Genomic DNA, 21,104 nt, shown 5'->3' with positions numbered 1-21,104 from the left:
TTACGAGAAAAAGAGTTGTAAAAAAACGAGAATAAAGTCATAACTTTACAAGAAAAAAAGTAGTAATATTACGAGAATAAAGTCATAACCTTACGAGAATAAAGTCATAACCTTACGAGAAAAAAGTCGTAATATTACGAGAAAAAAAAATACGTAAAATTATTACTTTATAATATTATGACTTTATTCTCGTAATACTACGACTTTTTTTCTCATAAACTTATGACTTTATTCTCGAAATTTCAGAATTAGATTTTATAGACTTACAACGATGACAAATAATAATGAAAATGTAATAAAAAAAAGAGTTATTCATTTCCATTTTTAAAAATCTACAGGGAGCCACTGGAGAGGGGCTAAAGAGCCACATGTGGCTCCGGAGCATCAGGTTGCTGACCCCTGACCTAAACACTGTTTGATTTGTTTTCATTAAAGCTGAAGTAGCAAATGTGATTAAAAAAAGTTATTTTTATAAAATGGTCACTATATCCTGAGTAGTACATTTAATACAAGCCTTGTTGGGTACGTTTCTTGGTGATGGAAATATGGCTTAAAGGAATCAAAGAAGGAAGCCATAAAAATGTTAATGCAAATTAATTTTAATGCCACTAATATCTTTAACGCATTAACACAAATTGTAATTTTTTGTTGTTGTACCGGGCTCAGTTTTAAAGCTAGAGTGAAGACACTGGCATCATATGAAACTAGGAAACCTAAGGAATCCACCATGCCATACTAGGAGGAAGCTCCAAAGTCATAGTCAAGTCAGCACACTGACACACTGACAGCTGTTGTTGCCTGTTGGGCTGCAGTTTACCATGTTATGATTTCAGCATATTTTTTATGCTAAATGCAGTACCTGTGAGGGTTTCTGGACAATATTTGTCATTGTTTTGTGTTGTTAATTGATTTCCAATAATAAATATAAACATACATTTTCATAAAGCAGCATATTTGTCCACTCCCATGTTGATAAGAGTATTAAATACTTGATAAATCTCCCTTTACGTTACATTTTGAACAGATAAAAAAACATGAGATTATATTGTGATTAAAGCTGAAGTAGGCAAGATTGGAGCAAATATGATTAAAAAAAGTTATTTTTATAAAACGGTCGCTATATCCTGACAGTAGTACATGAAACAGGTAACCTGAAAAAAAATCATCGGGGATCCCTTGATGGGTCTCTAAATTATAGAGTCTGGTCTACACCTGCTCTATATGAAAACTGCCTTGAGATAACTTCTGTTATGATTTGACGCTATATAAATTGAATTGAATTGAATAACTGACAAATTATTTAATGGATTGTTGATGATTCAGTTTCTGTCAATTTGACTTGCTAATCATTTCAGCACCACTCAGCAGTGTTTAGCATTTGCCAGGAAACTCCCCCCCTCCTGCACCAAATGTCAACAAACCAAAGTGGACAGCAGTAAATTCTTTACACATCATAATGCATTTTATGTACGCATGCTTCTTAGAAGCTATGACCAACGGGAAAATCACATGCTTACATGTTGTACATATTGTAGGAGTGCTAAACACAGCACAACGTATTTTAAACCGTCAAAAAGCCCCAGTGCAATAGCCTAACCACATGAGGAAAACAAGCAGTAAGAGCTGATCTGAGGTCTGCTGTCCATCTGCTGTCTATGAGAGCCAGCTGTCAATCTCTGCGAACTCCGACCAAACGGTCAAACTAGGCAGCGCTGATCAAATATGAATCAATATTATGTTACGTTAATTTCTCCCCTCAAATGTTTTCAGAATCATCTTGTAGTGTACTGTTCAGCTGTAAAATGAGAAAGTTTGAAGGAACGCCAAATTCCGGTCACATGACCAAAGCACAGCCAATAGGAACGCTCTCTCTCTGAAATGACCTGTGATTGGCCAAAGTCTCCCGTCATGGGCTAGATTTTCTAAAGTCTGAAAACAGAGCCATGAGGAGGAGCAGAAGTCTAGTTTTCTCTCAGAACACTTGAATTACAATATGTCGCAAGGTTATTATGGAATTTTTGCCCAATGATGCCAAAAACATACTGCCTACTGCCACTTTTACGAAAAATGTTAAAACATAAAAATAACGCATTTTACTCAACAAATCCGGCTCCCCCGGAATATTATGCAATTTTTTTTCACTTTATTTTTTATTTTGAAATAATAACATGTCAGGAGAGCAACGTACACATATGGTCACACCTGTCCCAGCATGAATACTGACATATACACATATATACACATAAACTAGAAAAAAACTAAAACTAAATCATTTCTGCCAGTCTGCCAGGATAATAATCTGTAACCAAAAACTAGGCCTGGCTATCCTGTCATTATGTCCTTAGTTGCAATGATTCTCAAAGTGGGGTCCGTGGAATAATTTGCTATAAATTATAAAACTGTGCTGTATCCTTAAAAAGGGCAAATCTACAGATGGGACCATTTGCACCCATAAAACAAGCATAATGTGTCCATTACTCCCACCCACGTTCACTTTGGGCCAATATAAACTCTGATATGACTGTGACACGCAGTAATAAGTTCATTATTAGCTGAAAGTCAACTTCAAAGAGCTGCATTTATTAGGATTGTGCTAGTCTTGCTATTCATTTCCAGAAAGCTTTTAAGATCAATTATTTGAAATGTAGACTATGAATGTTGTCAAGTTGGGTCCAAATGCAGTTTGAATAAGATCACCCTCTGTTTGAAGGTATATAAGTGGTATTAACATTCAATAACATTACACATTTCAAATTGACATGGTTTTTCTTTATCACTATGAAACAGGTCTGAAGTATTGAAAGTTTTAGAATGCTAATAGTTCCAATGGCATTTATGAGTACAAATAGTGGTAAGCATATGCTTCGGTGTACGATAAACATTTCTCCCCTGTAAGGGGTCCCTGGCACCAAAAACTTTGAGAAGCCCTGTTTTGTTGTATGGTACGATACAATCATGTTTGTTTGTTTGTTTTTGGTGTGGTTGGAAAAAACTGTGCATAGATGCAACAGTTAATTAGAATTACATGAGTTGGTTAATACACTTACTGTAACAGTATACTTTGTATAATACATTGCTTTAAAGGGACTGTTTGTAACTTTTTAAGCGTATAAATGTAGCGGGTCGCCACACATGCGCGCTCGCATATGCGCGTTCGCGTGTGGCCGCTGCCTCTCCTCCTCTGCCTGCCTGCCTTCACTCAGAGAGCGCGCGCGTTCTCAGCTCGCTCCACCTCTATACGTGAACGCGTGCTCTCTCCACACTGCAGAAGAGTTAGTTTAGCTCTGAGAATATCTAGTGAATGTACAGTGAAAGTTTGTGCAGAAATAAATGCTGCAGCTCCTCCAGACCAACAGAGATTTCCCGTGTCTTGTGAAGTGACGGAGCTCCTCAGCTAGTAACGTTATCGTCTCGTTACCGACTGGTGCCGGTGTCTCCCTGCTCTCTCCGGCTGCGGGCGGAGAGAGCAGGGAGACACGCTGCAGAGCCCCGCTGCATCAGCCTGCGCTGAGGCAGTAAAAGCCAACACTAAGATCAGATCTAAGTCATGTTCATGGAGAGACCTTCGTCTGGTCAGCTAACATTACTGCCAAGCAGCTGAAATATAGAGTGATATTGTGCTTTTAGCTGACGTGTGTCGCCTCACTGTTTTGAGCGATGCTCGTTCAGGTATATTTAGAGCGAGCAAGCGCGAGCTCGACGTTGACTTTCGTTGATTTCACGGCCACAGGTGTCGCTGTTAAGAAGCATTTCTGAAAGTTACAAATAGTCCCTCTAATGCATGTATTTTTTCAATATTTACATTAGAATATTGGACCGTTATAGTCACTTTATGAAATATGTCTAGAAATATATCATATATACATATAATTATAACCATGATTCATTTTTTTAACCAAATCAGGCAAGAAAAAGAACAATTCTCATCCAAAAAGCTGAATGTTGGACTGATGAACTTCTAAAATTACATATTTTTGACTGTGGTTTCAAACTTTTCTCATCATACCTTCATATGTTGGTCAGACAAATGCTGATCTTTCCACTTTCCTGCTGGAGGTCGAACCAGTGACCTTTCATTCAACAGGTTTCTTAAATGTACGCCGATACCGAGCGAGATGCTTTGAACCATTACATCAATATTATTATAGTGAGCAGACTGATCGTGTCATCGTATTCTTGTTATCAACAAGTGCAGTCGACTTCTTCCAGATGCAGGAGGCCAAAACTGTTGCTGTTCTTGGATTCATCCTGCATGATGAGCTTGAGCCCACTCTCCTCCTTCGACAGGTTAAAGTCACTGGCGTTGGTGGAGACTGGGAGGACTTCCGTAGGTTTATTCTTCATATTATCTGGAGTAGAGAGAATAAATACAAACAAAATATATTTGAAATCAGTTGCATCATAAAATACCCACTGCGTTCATGTCATAATCTTATAGTAGCCTACCAGCCAACACATCACCCACACAGTTTCTCACACTACTCTCTCAGTTTTGGTCTATGAATGTCCAATTTAATCTGTAGATTTCATTTAGTTTAAACATAAATTATTGTTCTCCATGGATGTCCGTCAATTGCTGAGGCTGCTTATTTTAAATGTGTCTATAATGTGTAAAGGTATATATAATATAGATTTTTTTACTGTAGATATTTGTTGTTTTCTTATCTTATCTAAAACATTTTCTTACATTTTTGTATTAAAAATGCTAAATATTGGGGTGAAAAACAAAAAAATGCAAGGATCTGAGAGAAAAATAAAAATGCAACGGGCGGCGCAAACAACTGAAAAATGTGAAATGTGAATACTTTTTAAAGGCTCTGCGGAAATGAAAAACAATTTATCTTTATTTACAGGTGTGATCCTTTTAGAAATCTTTGTATGTTTGTGTGGAAATCAGTTCATCATGTTCATTATGTATATATACAGTATATAACTATACGTATCTCCATTAAGGTCCACTTACCTGCTTTGAGCTTCCTTAGGTTCTTTATACAGGCATACGATAGAAACACGAAGAGGGTGAGAGAAAGCAGAACAAAGCCGATGCCAAGGATCACATGAACGGGGTCTATACCATCTCTGTGAAATGCGTCTCTACGCGTCTCTGGTGAAACATCAAATGATAGTCAAGTTAGGTCAACTCAGCTACAGTGTCATTTGGTACTGGTGTATAGTAGCAAAAACATTTATTTGCATCTACTTACTGCAGATATCCTCTTTCACATCAAAATATGTGTTATGAGGGCATGAAGGCTGAGGCTCACAGTGATATGAATACTTTATCAACCCGAGAACCGGTTTACTCTCTGCAAAGAAAGACACACAGAAAGATACGTGAGTCCACCACCATGTGTTCAATCAAAAAGTCCTAATTTTTTGTGTAATATTTTTCCAAATTTAGTCCAGACTGAAATACTGTCAACAACTATCGGTTGGATTACCATGAAGTTTTGTAGACAATCACAGAGCCCAGAGGATAAATCCTGATCCCCCCTTGGTAGTTTCTCTATCGCCACCATGAGGTTGACATATTATTTCTTTGGGAAATATTTAAAGGGACTGTTTGTAACTTCTTACAGGTATAAATCGGTCGGGAGGCTGAAGCAGGAAAAGCCAACACTAGGATCAGCATTGATTCATGGAGAGACCTTCGTCTGGTCAGCTAACATTACTGCCAAGCAGCTGAAATATAGAGGGATATTGTGGTTTTAGCTGACGTGTGTCGCCTCACTGTTTTGACGGATGCTCGCTCACATTCACGTAGCGCGTGCACACTGGCGAGCGCGAGCAACAGGATGCTGACTTATGTTGACTTAACGACCATAGTTGTCCCTGTTACAACCAATTTCTGATTCTTACAAACAGTCCCTTTTAAACTAATGACATTCCCATCAGCCTCAGCTGTACTTTGTGTTTAGTGCTAGTTAGCAAATGTTAGCATGCTAACACACTCAACTAAGATGGTGAACATGGTAAACTTTATACCCATTTATAATCAGCATGTTAATATTGTCATTGAACATGTTAGCATGCTGACATTAAAGCCCTGCTATGCCTAAGTGCAGCCTCACAGAACCGCTAGCATGGCTGTAGATTATTGTTCAAGTCAAACCACAACTGACATGAATGGTGTAAAAATCGTGTGATATTAAGTAGGTCTGTGATTTTTCTTCCCCATATCTGAAGATCATAGAGATTCATCTGATCAGGGAACGGAAACACAAGTATGCCAGTCAGCATTTCCTGAGACTTCAAATGTGGCAAACATTCAAATGTCCTGACATTGTTATAAACAGGTCCTTTAAAGTAGACCAGCAGTCACAAAGGACCACATCAACACAATTATGTGTGTGGACTGAGATATTAAGACATTTTAAATTCTTGCATGAGCTCTCAATCAATACATTTTGTATCAATTATGTAATAATAATAATTATTATCATATAATGATGGGGTATAAATTAGATTTATCAAGTGGAAAAAGTGGGTTGATTGCATTACTCCAACCTACATTTCTAATACATGGCTGTGTAACCCACATTTATGTCCATTTGAGACCCCCTGGCATGACACCCACAAGTACATGATACCCACAGTAATTGACATACTGTAGTCAAACCAGCTTTGTTCCAGCAGCAATTAATTTTAAAACCACAACTTATTTATTTGAAATATACACCCACTCTCACCTGCCCTCTGCAGTTTCTCCCCTATGACGCATTTGTTTTCCTCACACTTTGAACAGAGATTGTTGGAGCACAGGAAACCATCGCGGCACGAACAGTTTGCATTTGTGGTCGATGTACATTTCTCAGCATATTCTGCAGGCAAGACAAGAATTCAAACCACAGGACTTCCAGTTGATTTTCTCTTTTATGAGCTTAATGCATTGTCAAAATCAACTTTTTTTTCTAAATAAAAACTTTTTATCATTATATTCAGTCTTACCATGATGGCATGACCGACATTCCTCACATCTGTCTATCATGTTATGTTGGTCCGAGAAGAAGCCTTCCTTACAGGGGCTACACACAGTTTGCTGCTCTGCGCAAAGCTCTTTCATATATTCACCTTCAAAATAACAAACACATTGAATCAGCCACTCTCAATAATATTCACACAATTAGATGAGACAGTTTAGCAGATTTATATAAAACACATCGTATTTTAAAGATTAATCATGAGTTTGTTTTACCTGGGGTACAAAGGTCACAGCATTGCCCATCCACCTCCTCCTGTCCAGCACCACAGTCTGCAGCGTATTCTCTGGTCCAGATACTCAACACACATATTACTGCCAAGGAAAGCCTCTGAGGATTCATTATGACCAGTGCTCTGCTCCTGCCTTCAGGGTTTTATCTTGGCTGTGTGCTGACGTCAGCGTGAGATGCGAGAGTGTGGTTAGCTCCCCGTTCCATGATCTGACATCTACAGTGGTTCAGGAAGTGAAAGACCACTTGTACTCGCACGTGATTTAACACCAGTATAAACTGAACAACAACAGTTGACTAGTTAATTTAGTATTTTTGTTTGTTTTTTACCTGTATGAATTTTCTAGATGTCTTTTGATTTGATTTTATTGTGAAATTGTATTCTATAGATCTAAAGCAGGGCTATTTAGCTTGGCTTTTTGGGTGTTTGTTCATCAAAAGCAGACATCTTATGTGATGTGTACAGGCAGGACAAATTTATAAAGACAAAATATTATGCAATTATGGATCTGTCTTCTCGAAGCTTTCCCATAAAGCATGTGTTGGTGTTGGAGGTTTTGTTTTCAGGTTACGTCACGTCTAACACTTCTGCGGAAACTGTGGATTACGCAGTTTAACTACTGGCTGTATATATGATCATATACATGATTAGGATACAAATATCCCCTTTTCCTTTTCGTGTTTTTGAAATTGAATGAGGAATGAGCCCACAGGTTTCAGGTTTGGTCACATAGAAGAAGATTACATGTTCCACTTGTATCCGATGTTGGCTGCTTTTTGTCCGTAAAGGATCCTTTCCTAAATAGTAAGACTGAAAATCCGTTCTGTGAACCTGAAGGTAAGATTTTACTTGTATCTAGTTTTACTCTTTAAAGTCTTTTGAAAGTTTTATATTTTGATGGACTACATGAGGTAGAAAGTAAGGGATGCAAACTATCCGTTCCCCTGCCCAGCAGCATCCCCAAAAACCAGAGCATTAAGATAAGTATTAGAGCAACAGATGAAATATTCTAATAACATTTTAGAGAGTTATATGCTGTCAGTATTTCAAAGATGTTTTTAAAATGTGAATCGTTTCTCAGGCTTGAGAGCCATACATTACAGAAAAAAAGTTTGAAATGTGGTTAGGCTATTGCACTGGGGCTTTTTGACGGTTTAAAATACGTTGTGCTGTGTTTAGCACTCCTACAATATGTACAACATGTAAGCATGTGATTTTCCCGGTGGTCATAGCTTCTAAGAAGCATGCGTACATAAAATGTATTATGATGTGTAAAGAATTTACTGCTGTCAACTTTGGTTTGTTGACATTTGGTGCAGGAGGGGGGGAGTTTCCTGGCAAATGCTAAACACTGCTGAGTGGTGCTGAAATGATTAGGAAGTAAAATTGACAGAAACTGAATCATCAACAATCCATTAAATCATTTGTGAGTTATTCAATTCAATTCAATTTATATAGCGTCAAATCATAACAGATGTTATCTCAAGGCACTTGCACCAGACTCTGTAAGAGACCCAACAAGAGATCCCCCATGAGCATGCATTGTTATGCAACAGTGGCAAGAAAAGACTTCCCTTTAATGGGTAGAAACCTTGGGCAGAACCCGGCTCTGGGTGGGCGGCCATCTGCCTTGATCGGTTGGGAGGAGTTATGAGATATCAAGCAACATTTGCTGGTTCCAATTTATCAAAATTTGGGGATTGCTTGAATATCTTTGGATTTTGTACGGTTGATTGCACAAAACAAGCAATCTGGAGACATTTTCTTGACCTCCTGTAATGGAAACATCTTATATACCACACTATTAAAGTGGCAGTAGGCAGTATATTTTTTGGCATCATTGGGAAAGAATTCCATAATAACCTTTCAGCATATTGTGATTCAAGTGTTCTGAGAGAAAACTAGACTTCTGCACCTCCTCATGGCTCTGTTTTCAGGCTTTAGAAAATCTAGCCCGTGACCGGAGACTTTGGCCAATCACAGGTCAATTCAGAGAGAGAGCATTCCTATTGGCTGTGCTCCGGTCATGTGACCGGCGTTTGGCGTTCCTTCAAGATATCTCAACATGGCTGCCGGGTCAAAAACGTTCTCACTTTACAGCTAAACCGTACACTACCGTACACTTTGGTCGGATTTCGCGATTGATTGACAGCCGGCTCTCATAGACAGCAAATGGACAGAAGATCCCAGATCAGCTCTGATTGCTTGTTTTCCTCTGTTCTGTGAAATCTTGAAGATGCCGTTAGGAGCACCGGAGGACACCAGAGGACACAGAGGAACAGGATTTTTTTTTCAGGTTACCTGTTTCATGTACTACTGTCACGATATAGCGACCGTTTTATAAAAATAACTTTTTTTAATGATATTTTCACCAATCTCGCCTACTTCAGCTTTAATCATGTTATCATAAGATAATCAACAGACTAATCTATAATAAAAACAATCATTGGTTGTAGCCCTATTGTTGTTGTTATCAGGGTGTTGTGCTCCAGAGTATACGCTGATGAATAACGTCTGATAACTCTGATTATGTGTTCACACTGACTCATTCTGAAAGCTTATAAGTGATTAATATTGATGCATGACTTGTGGTTCTGTACATTTTTACATGAGAGACTGATGTTTGCTGTGGTTTTCAGTCATTTGCATGGATTCTGAGTACTGAGCTTCGTTCTGTAGAAGTAATTGGTGTGGAGAGGGCACTTCAACTTCACCATGTGCCATTGGTTAAGCTACTGCGTGCCACCATTGGCCTAAGTTTGCAGACTCCTGCCTTAGATCATGTATATTGTCATATTTTGTTAAATGTATTAGTGACATCCCCCAGCTGGACTCACACCAATCAAAACCTCTTTACATATGAGCCGTACCACCAATCAAACACATTTAGCTCTCCCTCTGTCACTCACACTTACTCACAACCACACGGTCGCATGTTTGAAATCTCCCTCACAATGTGAGAGAACTATGTAGACCAGTGGTCTCAAACTCAATTTACCTGGGGGCCGCTGGAGGCAGAGTCTGGGTGAGGCTGGGCCGCATCAGGTATTCCACAAAAAAAGCTTTGTTAAAAAAAAAAACAATCTTCTCAAACGTCATTATTAACAGTTCTTTAACTTGAATGGGTTCTTCTGAACATGAACTGTCCTGAACATTAATGGAACATTGAAGAACATGAACGGTTCTTCTGAACATGGCCTCTATTGCGTCTCCCACTTTTCCTGAAATTGTCTGTGCTCGTCACCAACCTTTCTCTTCACTGCAGGCTTTGAAAAAGACATGATTGGGGCTGTGTGACAAGATATATATTCATTCCACTTGGTGTCACTCCGCAATAAAGTTGTGCCTGCTGTGTTTGTGTTGCTCTGCAATTACACCACCAAACCGCTAGTTGGCGGCGGCGTCTCTATGAGTTTCCTTCTTCTTCTTGTACTACAAACAGAAACTGAGTGGAGTTGGAGCTAATAACTGTTGAACCACAGAACTTTTACTGATATTACTGCAACGCCGAAAAGAGAAAATATATCTGAGTGGATTTGTGTGAACAAACATTGAAAAGATGGAGGCAGAGAGAAGTAGAACTTGGTCCTGGCCGCTCAGCATCGCTGAGAGACTGGACCAATCACAGCTGTTGCGGTCTGCGTCGCCGCGACGTGTAGTTACATTTCTGGAGAGGTGCACGTCAGGCTACGGCGTCGATTCAACGCAGAAGTATAAATCAAGCTTTAATCAAGCTTATGCGATGTTACACGGGCGCCGCCACAGTTGTTGTGAAATGTTTCTCTGCTTGCATCAAGCCCGGCCGATTGCCCGTCCCCGGGAGCCATATACCCCGCTGTGATTGGTAGGTTCGTTCAGCTCGGGCTCGCGCAACAAAGGGACCTTCAACGGCAAACTGTCATTCACATAAAACTCGCGGGCCGAGGGCGCCTGGTTAGCTCAGTTGGTAGAGCGGGCGCCCATGTAACAAGACTTGGTCCTGACCGCGGCGGCTCGGGTTCGAATCCGGCCTGTGGCCCTTTCCGCATCCACTCTCTCTCTCCCCCCTTTCCAAGACTCTATCCACTGTCCTGTCAATAAAAATGAAAAAATGCCCCCAAAAAAACTTTATAAAAAACTTTATAAAAAAAAAAAAAATTTGCGGGCCGCACTAACATTAAACTTTCATATCAAGGTGGGGGCCACAAAATATCGTCTTGCGGGCCGCAATTGGCCCGCGGGCCGCGAGTTTGAGACCCCTGATGTAGACGTACTGATTATACGCAGTTCTCAGGACTGTGAATCGTCATTGTGTAGCCACAAAGGGCGATTTAGACACTGTAGACAGCTGGATTTCCCTTCACAGTGCTCTCTGTGGGCGTTGTGGTGAGGGTGGGCGGAAGACGTGCTGCTGTAGCTGAGCGTGATAGTATATAAACTAAAGGTTACAGCATGGCATTTGATGACACTGAATACTGAAGTAGGCTACAGTAGGCATCACCCAGCACGAAAGATCTTTCTCTCCTTTGAAATCTGACAACCACAGAACCCACAGCTTAGTATGGAAAATACAGTAAACTATTCACCACCCTTAGAAGATTTCATGTTTTATTGTCTTAAAGGGGAACTGTTTATGTGTCTTGTGCAGCAGGCTACTACTGCACATGTGGGGGAAACGTTGTGTAAACCTTTCCGTGGCTCTAGGGGGAGCTGTGTGCAATCTGATAAATCAGAAAATTGCTAAGAATTTGGGGTGAAAGAAGTGATCTCACCAGACCTCTGTAGCCCACTCTTCATCTCTCAACAGAGAGATCAAAATCAATTACAAACAGAAATAAGCTACAAAGACAAATGAACTCTCCAAGAAAAGTTTTTTATTGAAACAGTAAGAAACAAAGAAAAACAATACTTTAGGTTTATATGAGTGTGATTGTTTCAGTTAGCTGACAATATGGTCTACAATAACAGTCGTCTGAAGGACAAACACAACTGTTGCCTAAAGTGACTATTTAATTAAATCAAGATATAAGCTATAATCACCTTTACAGAATTAATAGCACATACAAAAATAGAATAGCCCCTGCAACCTGTTAAAAAATGCATAATAGAAAAAAATATAAAGATATGTACAGTATATGCACAAGGGATGCGTGTTATCTATAATCACCTGGTGGCATTAATTATTGTTATTCAATGAGTTAAGTTGCAGCTATTTCTACGAAAACAGAGGGTGTGGTTAACGTGCTGTATGTCTTTGAAACCACACCGACTTCCTGCATTCACTGAAAGTATCTAGAGGAACTGCTTCCATTGCACAGAATACAGATAATCAGACTCATTTAGGTAGTTTAGTTGTACAAAAACCTTTATTCACACACTCTCAGGACATCACAGCACAGTTTGTACTCAAGTAATGTACTTAGGTACAATTTTGAGGTTGGCCTGCTTGTACTTTACTCGGGTATTTCCATTTTACGATACTTTATAATTGACATCACTACATGTCAGAGGGCAACATTGTCCTTTTTTACTCCACTACTTTTATTTGACAGATACTGTAGTTACTTTTCATATATATATATGTACTTTTATTTTACTACTTTTATTTGACAGATACTGTAGTTACTTTTCATATATATAAACTTTTATTTTACTACTTTTATATATATATATACTACTACTTTTATTTGACAGATACTGTAGTTACTTTTCATATGAAAAGTAACTACAGTATCTGCCAAATAAAAGTAGTATAATATATATATACGTATGATATGTATGTGATTTCTGTAGATTTAGATGTAGATTTAGATTTAGTAGATTTTCTCTGTAGAGTACTTTTACTTTTCATATTTTCACATTTTACTGCTAAAACATTTATACTTTAACTTGCAATAAGTAGTATTTTTACATCGTTGTATTAACACTTGTACTTAAGTAAAGGACCTGAATACTTTGTCTACTGCTGTTTTTAAGAAGAAATGTTTATTTCTTATTTCTTCCGAAGTATTCTAACAGAGGTCGCTGTCAAAGGAATCAATGAGTTGGAAACAAACTGCACATTGCCAGCCAGGTACACACCGAGCCACCTGTGATTTGAAGGCGTGTTTATCAGATTTCTTTGCAAAAACAGAAGTGAATAAAATAATGAGGGCATGCTTTCATAACTCCTCTGTCTACTGATCTGGGGAAAGTCTCCAGTGAGGTATAAACAACATGAAAGACTTCACATTTACAACATCAATCTTTCCAACGGCTGAAGCGAAAACATGAGAGGAAGTATCTTTCAGTGGGAAAAAGAGGCACATTTAAATCCACATGGGGAACTCCCCCAAGCCCACACACCACTGAAAGCATGTTTTTTTTACTGTTCTCAGCTTTACAGATGTGCTACCAGTGGAAAAGAACTGAATGAACAAAACATGACAAAAATAGAGACAGAGAGACTACACAAATTATAGTAGAATGTTTTTCTAAGGCTCTCCAGCAGTTCACAATCAGTGGTTTTGATTGTTACTACCTTTACTACAATACTATTCATATCATACTGTATATTTCTCAGAAACATGTCATTTGCCCCATTAAACCATATCACATTATATAATGTCATAGGGCTTAAAAAAAAGCTTCAAATCATTTTTACATATGTGCATTTTAGCAAGAATGGTAAATACTATACGGTATTTAGTGGCATGATCTCTGAGGTTATTATAAAAAGTAGTAAAAACTACCTACTTTAAATTGATCTAAAGTTAAATGACAAAAAATTTGATATGATTTACACAAATCTTTCACATTATTCACCCAATATTCTATTACAACGGAACAAAGAAAAGTCAAATATTGACGATACTGCAGATTGTGAATACACCTGCTACAACACAGACACAGTAAATCGTTTTTCTGATCTAGCTATTTTCTAATGTAAAACCAAGAAAATATAAGTGATCAGTCTGAAAAGATTCATATGATGATTATCTGATCTAAATATTCACAGTCTTAGCTAACGTATTTGAGATTTGAGACCTCAGTGCCCGCCTGGATTCAGTTTGAGAGAGGACAGACTGTCGTCGCCGCTTTCCTCCACTGGCCTCCGACACAAAGAGTCATCTCCTGAAAACAAACATTAAAACATATTAATAAAGAAAACAAATACTCTTTATATCCACAATTAATATAAAGATATTTCCTTGTCTTTTAAAAGAAATCATTTGGTATTGGCACAAAGTAAAGAATGAAGGAGCAAAGGTGGTTAATATCATGTGAACCATTAAAAAAAGAATAATGCCTTTCACTTTAGCATGTGCAAGGAGTTTAATGTGCAAAGGAATAAAATGACGGGAAATGTGCTTATTTGCTTTCTTGCCGAGAGTTAGTTGAGAAGATCGATACCTCATGTCTGTCTGCGTGGCAAATATAAAACTACAGCCAGCAGCCGGTTAGCTTAGCTTAGCAGAAAGACGGGAAACAGGATGCTGCTGGTTTTACGGTAACCTCACAGCAACTCCGGGAAGTTACCGTGAGTGGAAATAGTCCTGCATATATAAATAGCTTCATATTTGGCGTACAAACACCAGAATGGTATCAATCTTCTCAGCAAGAAACCAAACACCATGTTTCCCAAAATGTCATTCTATTCCTTTAAGTGCTTTACTCTTAATCCTGTGACATACTTGGTGCTGCTGGTTGACGAGTGATGTGCAGCTTGCAGGTCACAGCGGTCAGTACTACAAGCAGTCCAACAATTACCAATATGATGATGGCCGTACCTGGACAAGACAAGCAAGCTACAGGTTACTTAATATTACTTTTTATGAGCATAAAAAGATAGCAGCAAATGTTTTACCTGTACCAATGTTACCTGTCTCTGGAGTGTGGAGAGTTTGCCCTTTGGTGACTGTGTGACCTGGAGCAGCCGTGGTGGTGGTGGTGGTGGTGGTAGTGGTGGTGGTTGCCCCCTCATGTAGATGATGAGATGTTGAGGGTGGGATTCGAGAAAAAAATGTCTTTGATGTGGGGGGAGGAGTGACGTAAGTGTTACTTGCATCACTACACCCCTCTAACTCTGCCTTACAGATGACGTCTGTGGTCTTTGTTCCATTTCTATTTACTCCACATTTACATCTAGAGTGAAGGATAAAGGATACAGCCGTAAATAACAGGTACTACTTTAGACATTGTTGTGATTCATTTTTTATATATAGTTTATATATTTATATAATGCATGTACAGAGTTTTAAAAACACTATGATATGATACAGCGGACATACTCTTTCCATTTTTGACAGGGCGAGTTCATACGTGGGCTGAAATATCCATCTTCACATTCTGAACATCCTGGCACTGAAAAATAATGAATCATTAAAATTACTATTTTCTTTGACATACGTATGTGGTATGCAGTGTTGTGTGAGCCATCTTATGTACCTCTTCCAGGTTTTAGTCCAAATCCAGAGTCACATTTGCAAGTGGTAGAATCTGGGTACCGGGGAACAAATCCTCGGCGACACTGACATTTTGTGTTTGTCTCTTTTGTGCACGTCCCTTTAACAACACTTGTTTCTACAAAAACAAGAACAAAAAAACATCAGATCACAGGAGACTTGAAAACCAGTCACTTCATTTGGAGAAAAGACAAAGAAGCTTTCTTCTTCAGCACAAAGGGAACCACATTTTTTACGAACCAATTTGATCAGAGTTAATAGATTCGTTAGTAATTCCAGCGTGAGTGAAATAACATGTAGGTTTCTCAGCTATTGCTCACAGTATTGTGTTGTTGTTGTTTTTTTTTGTAGAATACATCAAACCAAAGCTTCAACACTTACCCTCATCACACTTTGTACACGGTTTGCAGTATTTGGAGTAATTCACTTCAGGCTGGTAATATCCATTGGGGCAGATTTCACAATCAACTTCGTCACGAGTTATTTGGTGACCTTGATTTGTTTGAAGGAAAGAGGAAGTTGTAAAGCCAAAAAGTGTTAGTATATTCTACAGCATTATGCCAAATGAGGAGGATAATTACTAGAAAGTCATACTTTACCTTTTGGGCAATTCAAGATCAATGATTTGGCATCCAAATCAACAATGAGGTCATAAAAAGTTAAAGTGAATACAAGCAGTTTGAGCAGAACCATGTTCAATACTTGAGTGCTGACAACGTGCAACTGAGAGTTTCCTGTGGGAATCACCACCTTATATAGACATGAAAAAATCACGTGACTCTAACATGTCGATGGAATCACATTTACAACATTACTCATTCAATGAGCAAAAACCCCTTTTTCTTTACATTTAAGGTTTGATTTAATAAATAGGAGTGAGGACACTAATAAGCCCAAACTTATATGTCTTAATTGTAATACTTTGCAATGAGAGTTAAAAACAAAACAAAATAAGGATAATAATAAGTTACAGTTTTAAGTTAGCACTCATGCAGTCTGTGTGTTATCTGTTTTCAGATTTTAAATCAGCAGAAAATCTCGAAAATATCTTGAAAACTTTTTACAAACATTTACAACATTTAATCTTGCAGCATAATCGTTGGACAAAACTAGCAACTGGACCTAAAGATAAGTTTTGTGTTGTAGTTTTTTTTGTCAAACTACTGTTTCCAATGTTGGACTTTACTGTAACACTTAACATTTTAGTTGTTCTTATTTGCCACTACAGCAGGCTCTTTCATTGTTGCGGGGTTTGTTTTTTGGCATAGATGTCATTTTATGGCAAGTTTTCTGTTCACTGTATATGACTTTACATGAAAGCTCAAAGGTGAATTTTCTATTTACAGTAAATGTAACACATTGCTAAACAATTACATTTACTGTATATCACACATGTACATATCCTTTTTCTGTGTACTACAGTATTGACTTTTCCCACTAAATGTTGTCCTGTGTTAAAATGGGAATCTAAACAGCTCAGTGCGATACACATTCAGCCAGACAAAACTGACATGCTGGTATCGTACAGTAAGTAGTCAGTGTGAACAAAAAAAAGTAGAACAAAACAGTGATTTTTCGTATAAGAAACATTTCCAGGCTCGCACGATAACAAAACAACTTTTCATTTTGGTGACATTGGCCAGTTTACTGACACAATAACTGGGTTTTGAAGCATGAATGAAATGTTTTGGGTGAGTTACGACCTTTTGCAGACATGCAATGGAGTTCTGATTTTCCATCAAACAGTTATGACTATTGTACTTACAGTTTAGAGAAAGTTAAGACTGTTAAGACCGAAAAATGAGCCAAAGAAAAACTGTAAAATAGTGTGTTCTGTTTCGAAATGTTTTAAACAATACATGTATATTAAAATAAATTTCAAACTGCTAATTCATATAAAATGTTCTTGAAATTAGAAAAAAAAAAAAAAATTATATAACAGACATACATGACACTTTAGTAACAAAATAATTAGTGCTTCTCCATAATAGATAGATAGATAGTATTATTTATAGTAGTAGTACTTTTCTGCCATGATGAAGGAGGATAAATGCTTCTTTCTGCACTCCACTAATGAAGTATTCAGTTCAAACAGCCATTACATTTCTGACTCAGCTTTTAACTTAAATATATATTTTTGATTATGGTACTTGACAAATAATTAAATACCAAAGTTAATTTTATTGTTATGAAATAAATAAACAGAATGTTATCAGCTATAATAAAAAAAAAAGAGCCTTAGAGCTATTTTGGCATGTTTATTAACCTTTATCTTATTGTTTCAGGATTACTAGGAAAATAGGTAAGAACTTTGTGGTTTAACTATCGGAAACTATGCAGCTTCATGTTTTTCTGCCAGTAAGAACATGACATGGTACCTTTGCATATGGACTCAAAGAGCAGATGGAAATAAAATAACCACATATCCTTGATCATTTTGCAAGATACAACCACTCAAATGCTAGCTTGCTACTTGAAAACGGATGTTGAAAATACACCTCCGCTAAAAATTTAAGCTGGCTGTTGCTCAGTGAAATAACAAAAAAAAACAAAAAACTTTTAATTAGGGCATCACAAAATTCTTAATATGTCCATGTTCCTGTGACAGGTTGTAATCGTAATACAATATTAACCTAAACCAATATAACAAGCTAAAAAAATGAAAAAGTAACTTACATGATGTGATGAGTCAGGCTGAGCTATTTGCCCAGATGTTTATCAGTAGAAAAGCCCATTGTTTGTCTCTTTCTGACATCACAGAAGGTTTTAATCAGGCCCCTACTTCTGTGGTTTCTACTGCAGGAGAAATAGTAATAATACATAATTCCTGTACAGAAATAGTGTACAGGAATGTCCCTCGCTGTCTCTGTGCAGAAATGTTGCACCTGAGACAAAAGCAAACAAACTCCAAGACAGGTTTCATAGCATGTCAGGGAAGTAAGACTCAACACTGTTCTTATAGTTTCACAACACAGCAAGCTTCCTCCCTTTGTCTCAACGTGATGATGTATCATGACACTTTTTGGAGTTGTGGCAACTTTTCACTTCATTTTTCTGTATCAGTCAATGTATCACACTAAAGTTAAATTAGTGTCCTGTTAATTTACTCTTTTCTTTATAGTTCAGTCAAACCATGATGTTTCATTCATACAGAGTTCTCTTTAAAGACCCCCAGCTGTTTTCAATCACAATCACAACTCAGGTCAGGTTGGAGTTATGGTGGGAGTTACGCTGTGTCACCACACTCTGTGGACTAATACGAATGATAAAGGTGTCCCTGGTACTGTTGATCAACCTTTCAATTCAGAAGATTGTGTGGAAAATAATTATATCAGATGTACTAACGTACTGAAAGAGAAGTGCTCTAACAAAAATATTAGGAACACACTCAGTATATGTTTCTGTTCCTTCATCTAGATGTTTTTGGTCTTCCTTATCTGATGATAGTGGGGGAAAGCTTGGGAAATTTATGATACTGTATTATTAACAAACTTAAGGAAAGTGTCTTTCAAGATATTGCATATAATTTACCCAGTAAAACTTGTGTTAGAAAGATTCAAGCTGGATATTGATTATAGGTGTGATTTCTGTGGACTTGAAGAAGAGAGTATTTCCCATCTATTTCTTCATTGTATATATTACAAGAATGTTCTGTAGCCAACTTTCTACAAAACAAACTTAAGAAGAATGTTGAAATAAATATGTTTGATGTAATGCTATATTTTAGTCAAGATAAAATTGGAAATAATATGCCGTATATCATACAATTATTTATTATTTTTGGAAAATTTCATATTTAAAAATGGTCAGGAACCAAGCAAACTTTCCTGCATTTTATTAATGAATTCAAACAATATAGCACCAAAAACAAAAAAAGCCATTAAGACCTCTAAATGATTAAATAATTATAATATTATATTTATAACATAAACTCTGGCATTATGAAATGTATATGTAATTATTTTTGTTTTGTCTTCTTTTTTTTTCAATTGTCTATGTATCAATGAGCATGTGTTCAATAAAGAAAGAATTTAAAAAATGATAAAGGTATCAATAGACCCTTTTCACAGCACACATTTTGGCTCGTCAAAGCGGGAAAAGCATAGGTGTAAATAATCACATTAATGCAGCTAACTGGAGACCGAAGGAGACGTCAATCAAGCACAGTCTTTACACGCCCACACAATCTTAAGAAGCGGGCTAATCAGGCAGCATACTGTGTTGTTTGACTGTTGGTGTGTGGGGGCTTTAACACATCCTACTGTATATGCTTTCTCATGGGCATACACTTTTACATTCCCATAATTCTGCAGTAAGATGGAGCATATGTGGAATAAATGTTGTTTCTATTTACACACAAATATATGTAGTTTTTGTCTTGTTCCGTTGAATTGCAAAAAGTTTTAACAGAAGTTAAAATTGACATTACGACACAAGACTGAGAAGATAAATGAGCCAGCATTAGCAATCTTCTTATCCTCATTACCAATACACCGAAAACTACCTCCGCAGGCCTAGATAATGGGACTGCACCCAGGTTGAGAACACAGAAATGAAAACTGAACATTTTCTGTTTCAGCGTGGTGAGTAAAATATAGATAGCTTATACAGCTAGAAGTTTTTCTCCCTACTTTTTGCTGACGAGCAGGCGATAGTGATTAGAGTTGATTACTGTCTCTATAAGAAATGTCCTTTTTACCTCTTTCACACTGAAGGAGATCTTGTAGATTGAAACGTTGTCTCGAAGAGAGAAATAACCTGTTGATTTGGAGCCTAACAGTGTGCAGACCTCCTTTGTGCCCTGCAGTTCAGTCAGCATAGTGCCATAGTGACTATAGTAGACCTCTGAATGCATTCAAAGCAGTATCATTTATTTGCTTTTGGGCTCAAAACGTGCCACTGACTGAAAGTAGGGTGTACGGAGGAGAGGTTTCATGCTTACCAGAATAGAAAGTTCACTTATCGGTGGCTGTGGGATTTGTATTAGGTCTTTTTGAACTGCGTATTTCTGAAATCTGTATGTAGGTTACCATTACCACCCAAACAAAGGTTGTATAAGATCACTCATACAGAACATTCATGGTCAATTACACCACACAATTCATTGTTCATACATGAATCTGCATCTCCCATATTCCCTCAGGTTGACACTGAACTCACTTACCTGAAATATGATACAAGTAACATGTGTAACATTATGTAAATAATAAAAACAATGAGAAGCACTCTTCATTACTTAGGCCACTGTATTCCTGTCATATTTAATCTATATATATATATGTAAATATATACAGGACTATTATCGTAAAAAATATGTATATATAAGTATAACTTTCTGCTGGAGAACTGTTGTATTTATCAATTTATATGTTTTTATTAGGGCTGTCAAAATTAACACGAGTAATGTGTTAATGGAAATTCGCCCCTTATTTCCTTAATGCATTAATGCTAGAGTGAAGATACTGATAT

At 37.5% G+C, this 21,104-nt stretch overlaps 2 protein-coding genes across 3 annotated transcripts; both read right to left on the bottom strand.

Annotated features, from left to right (window-relative positions):
* Positions 1-2,131: 2,131 nt before the first annotated feature.
* On the bottom strand, positions 2,132-7,333 carry LOC141773290 (tumor necrosis factor receptor superfamily member 5-like). Its single transcript, XM_074645183.1, has 6 exons — positions 7,196-7,333; positions 6,949-7,071; positions 6,690-6,821; positions 5,205-5,306; positions 4,964-5,104; positions 2,132-4,349 (listed from the first exon to the last, which is right to left on the bottom strand). Exons 1-6 carry the CDS (start codon positions 7,320-7,322, stop codon positions 4,183-4,185), a joined length of 792 nt encoding a protein of 263 aa, XP_074501284.1. The 5' UTR covers positions 7,323-7,333; the 3' UTR covers positions 2,132-4,182.
* A 4,717-nt stretch (positions 7,334-12,050) lies between these two features.
* Positions 12,051-16,851, bottom strand: LOC141773275 (uncharacterized). Of its 2 annotated transcripts, none has more exons than XM_074645167.1 (7): positions 16,235-16,851; positions 16,017-16,127; positions 15,619-15,753; positions 15,462-15,534; positions 15,053-15,315; positions 14,865-14,960; positions 12,051-14,304 (listed from the first exon to the last, which is right to left on the bottom strand). In XM_074645167.1, exons 1-7 carry the CDS (start codon positions 16,326-16,328, stop codon positions 14,219-14,221), a joined length of 858 nt encoding a protein of 285 aa, XP_074501268.1. In that variant the 5' UTR covers positions 16,329-16,851; the 3' UTR covers positions 12,051-14,218. The 2 variants fall into 2 exon arrangements, with proteins under 2 accessions (XP_074501268.1, XP_074501273.1); XM_074645172.1 differs by having other exon boundaries at positions 15,462-15,528.
* Between the last annotated feature and the right edge of the window lie 4,253 nt (positions 16,852-21,104).

Source organism: Sebastes fasciatus, chromosome 1 (genome assembly GCF_043250625.1).
Source record: "Sebastes fasciatus isolate fSebFas1 chromosome 1, fSebFas1.pri, whole genome shotgun sequence".
Taxonomy (NCBI): Eukaryota; Metazoa; Chordata; class Actinopteri; order Perciformes; family Sebastidae; genus Sebastes; species Sebastes fasciatus.
Note: the sequence above shows the minus strand (reverse complement) of the source record. Positions and strands in the feature narration are given on the sequence as shown.

Bases quoted from the DNA above. Each gene is read 5' to 3' on its own strand.
- LOC141773275 (XM_074645167.1), bottom strand. From the start codon at position 16,328: ATGGTTCTGCTCAAACTGCTTGTATTCACTTTAACTTTTTATGACCTC. The intron at 15,754-16,016 runs GTAAGTGTTGAA...TTGTTTTTGTAG, and splicing joins GTGTACAAAGTGTGATGAGG to AAACAAGTGTTGTTAAAGGG. The intron at 14,961-15,052 runs GTAACATTGGTA...TGTCTTGTCCAG, and splicing joins TCTCCACACTCCAGAGACAG to GTACGGCCATCATCATATTG.
- LOC141773290 (XM_074645183.1), bottom strand. From the start codon at position 7,322: ATGAATCCTCAGAGGCTTTCCTTGGCAGTAATATGTGTGTTGAGTATC. The intron at 7,072-7,195 runs GTAAAACAAACT...GTTATTTTGAAG, and splicing joins CTGTGACCTTTGTACCCCAG to GTGAATATATGAAAGAGCTT. The intron at 5,307-6,689 runs GTGAGAGTGGGT...CTTTCTTTGCAG, and splicing joins GGAGAAACTGCAGAGGGCAG to AGAGTAAACCGGTTCTCGGG.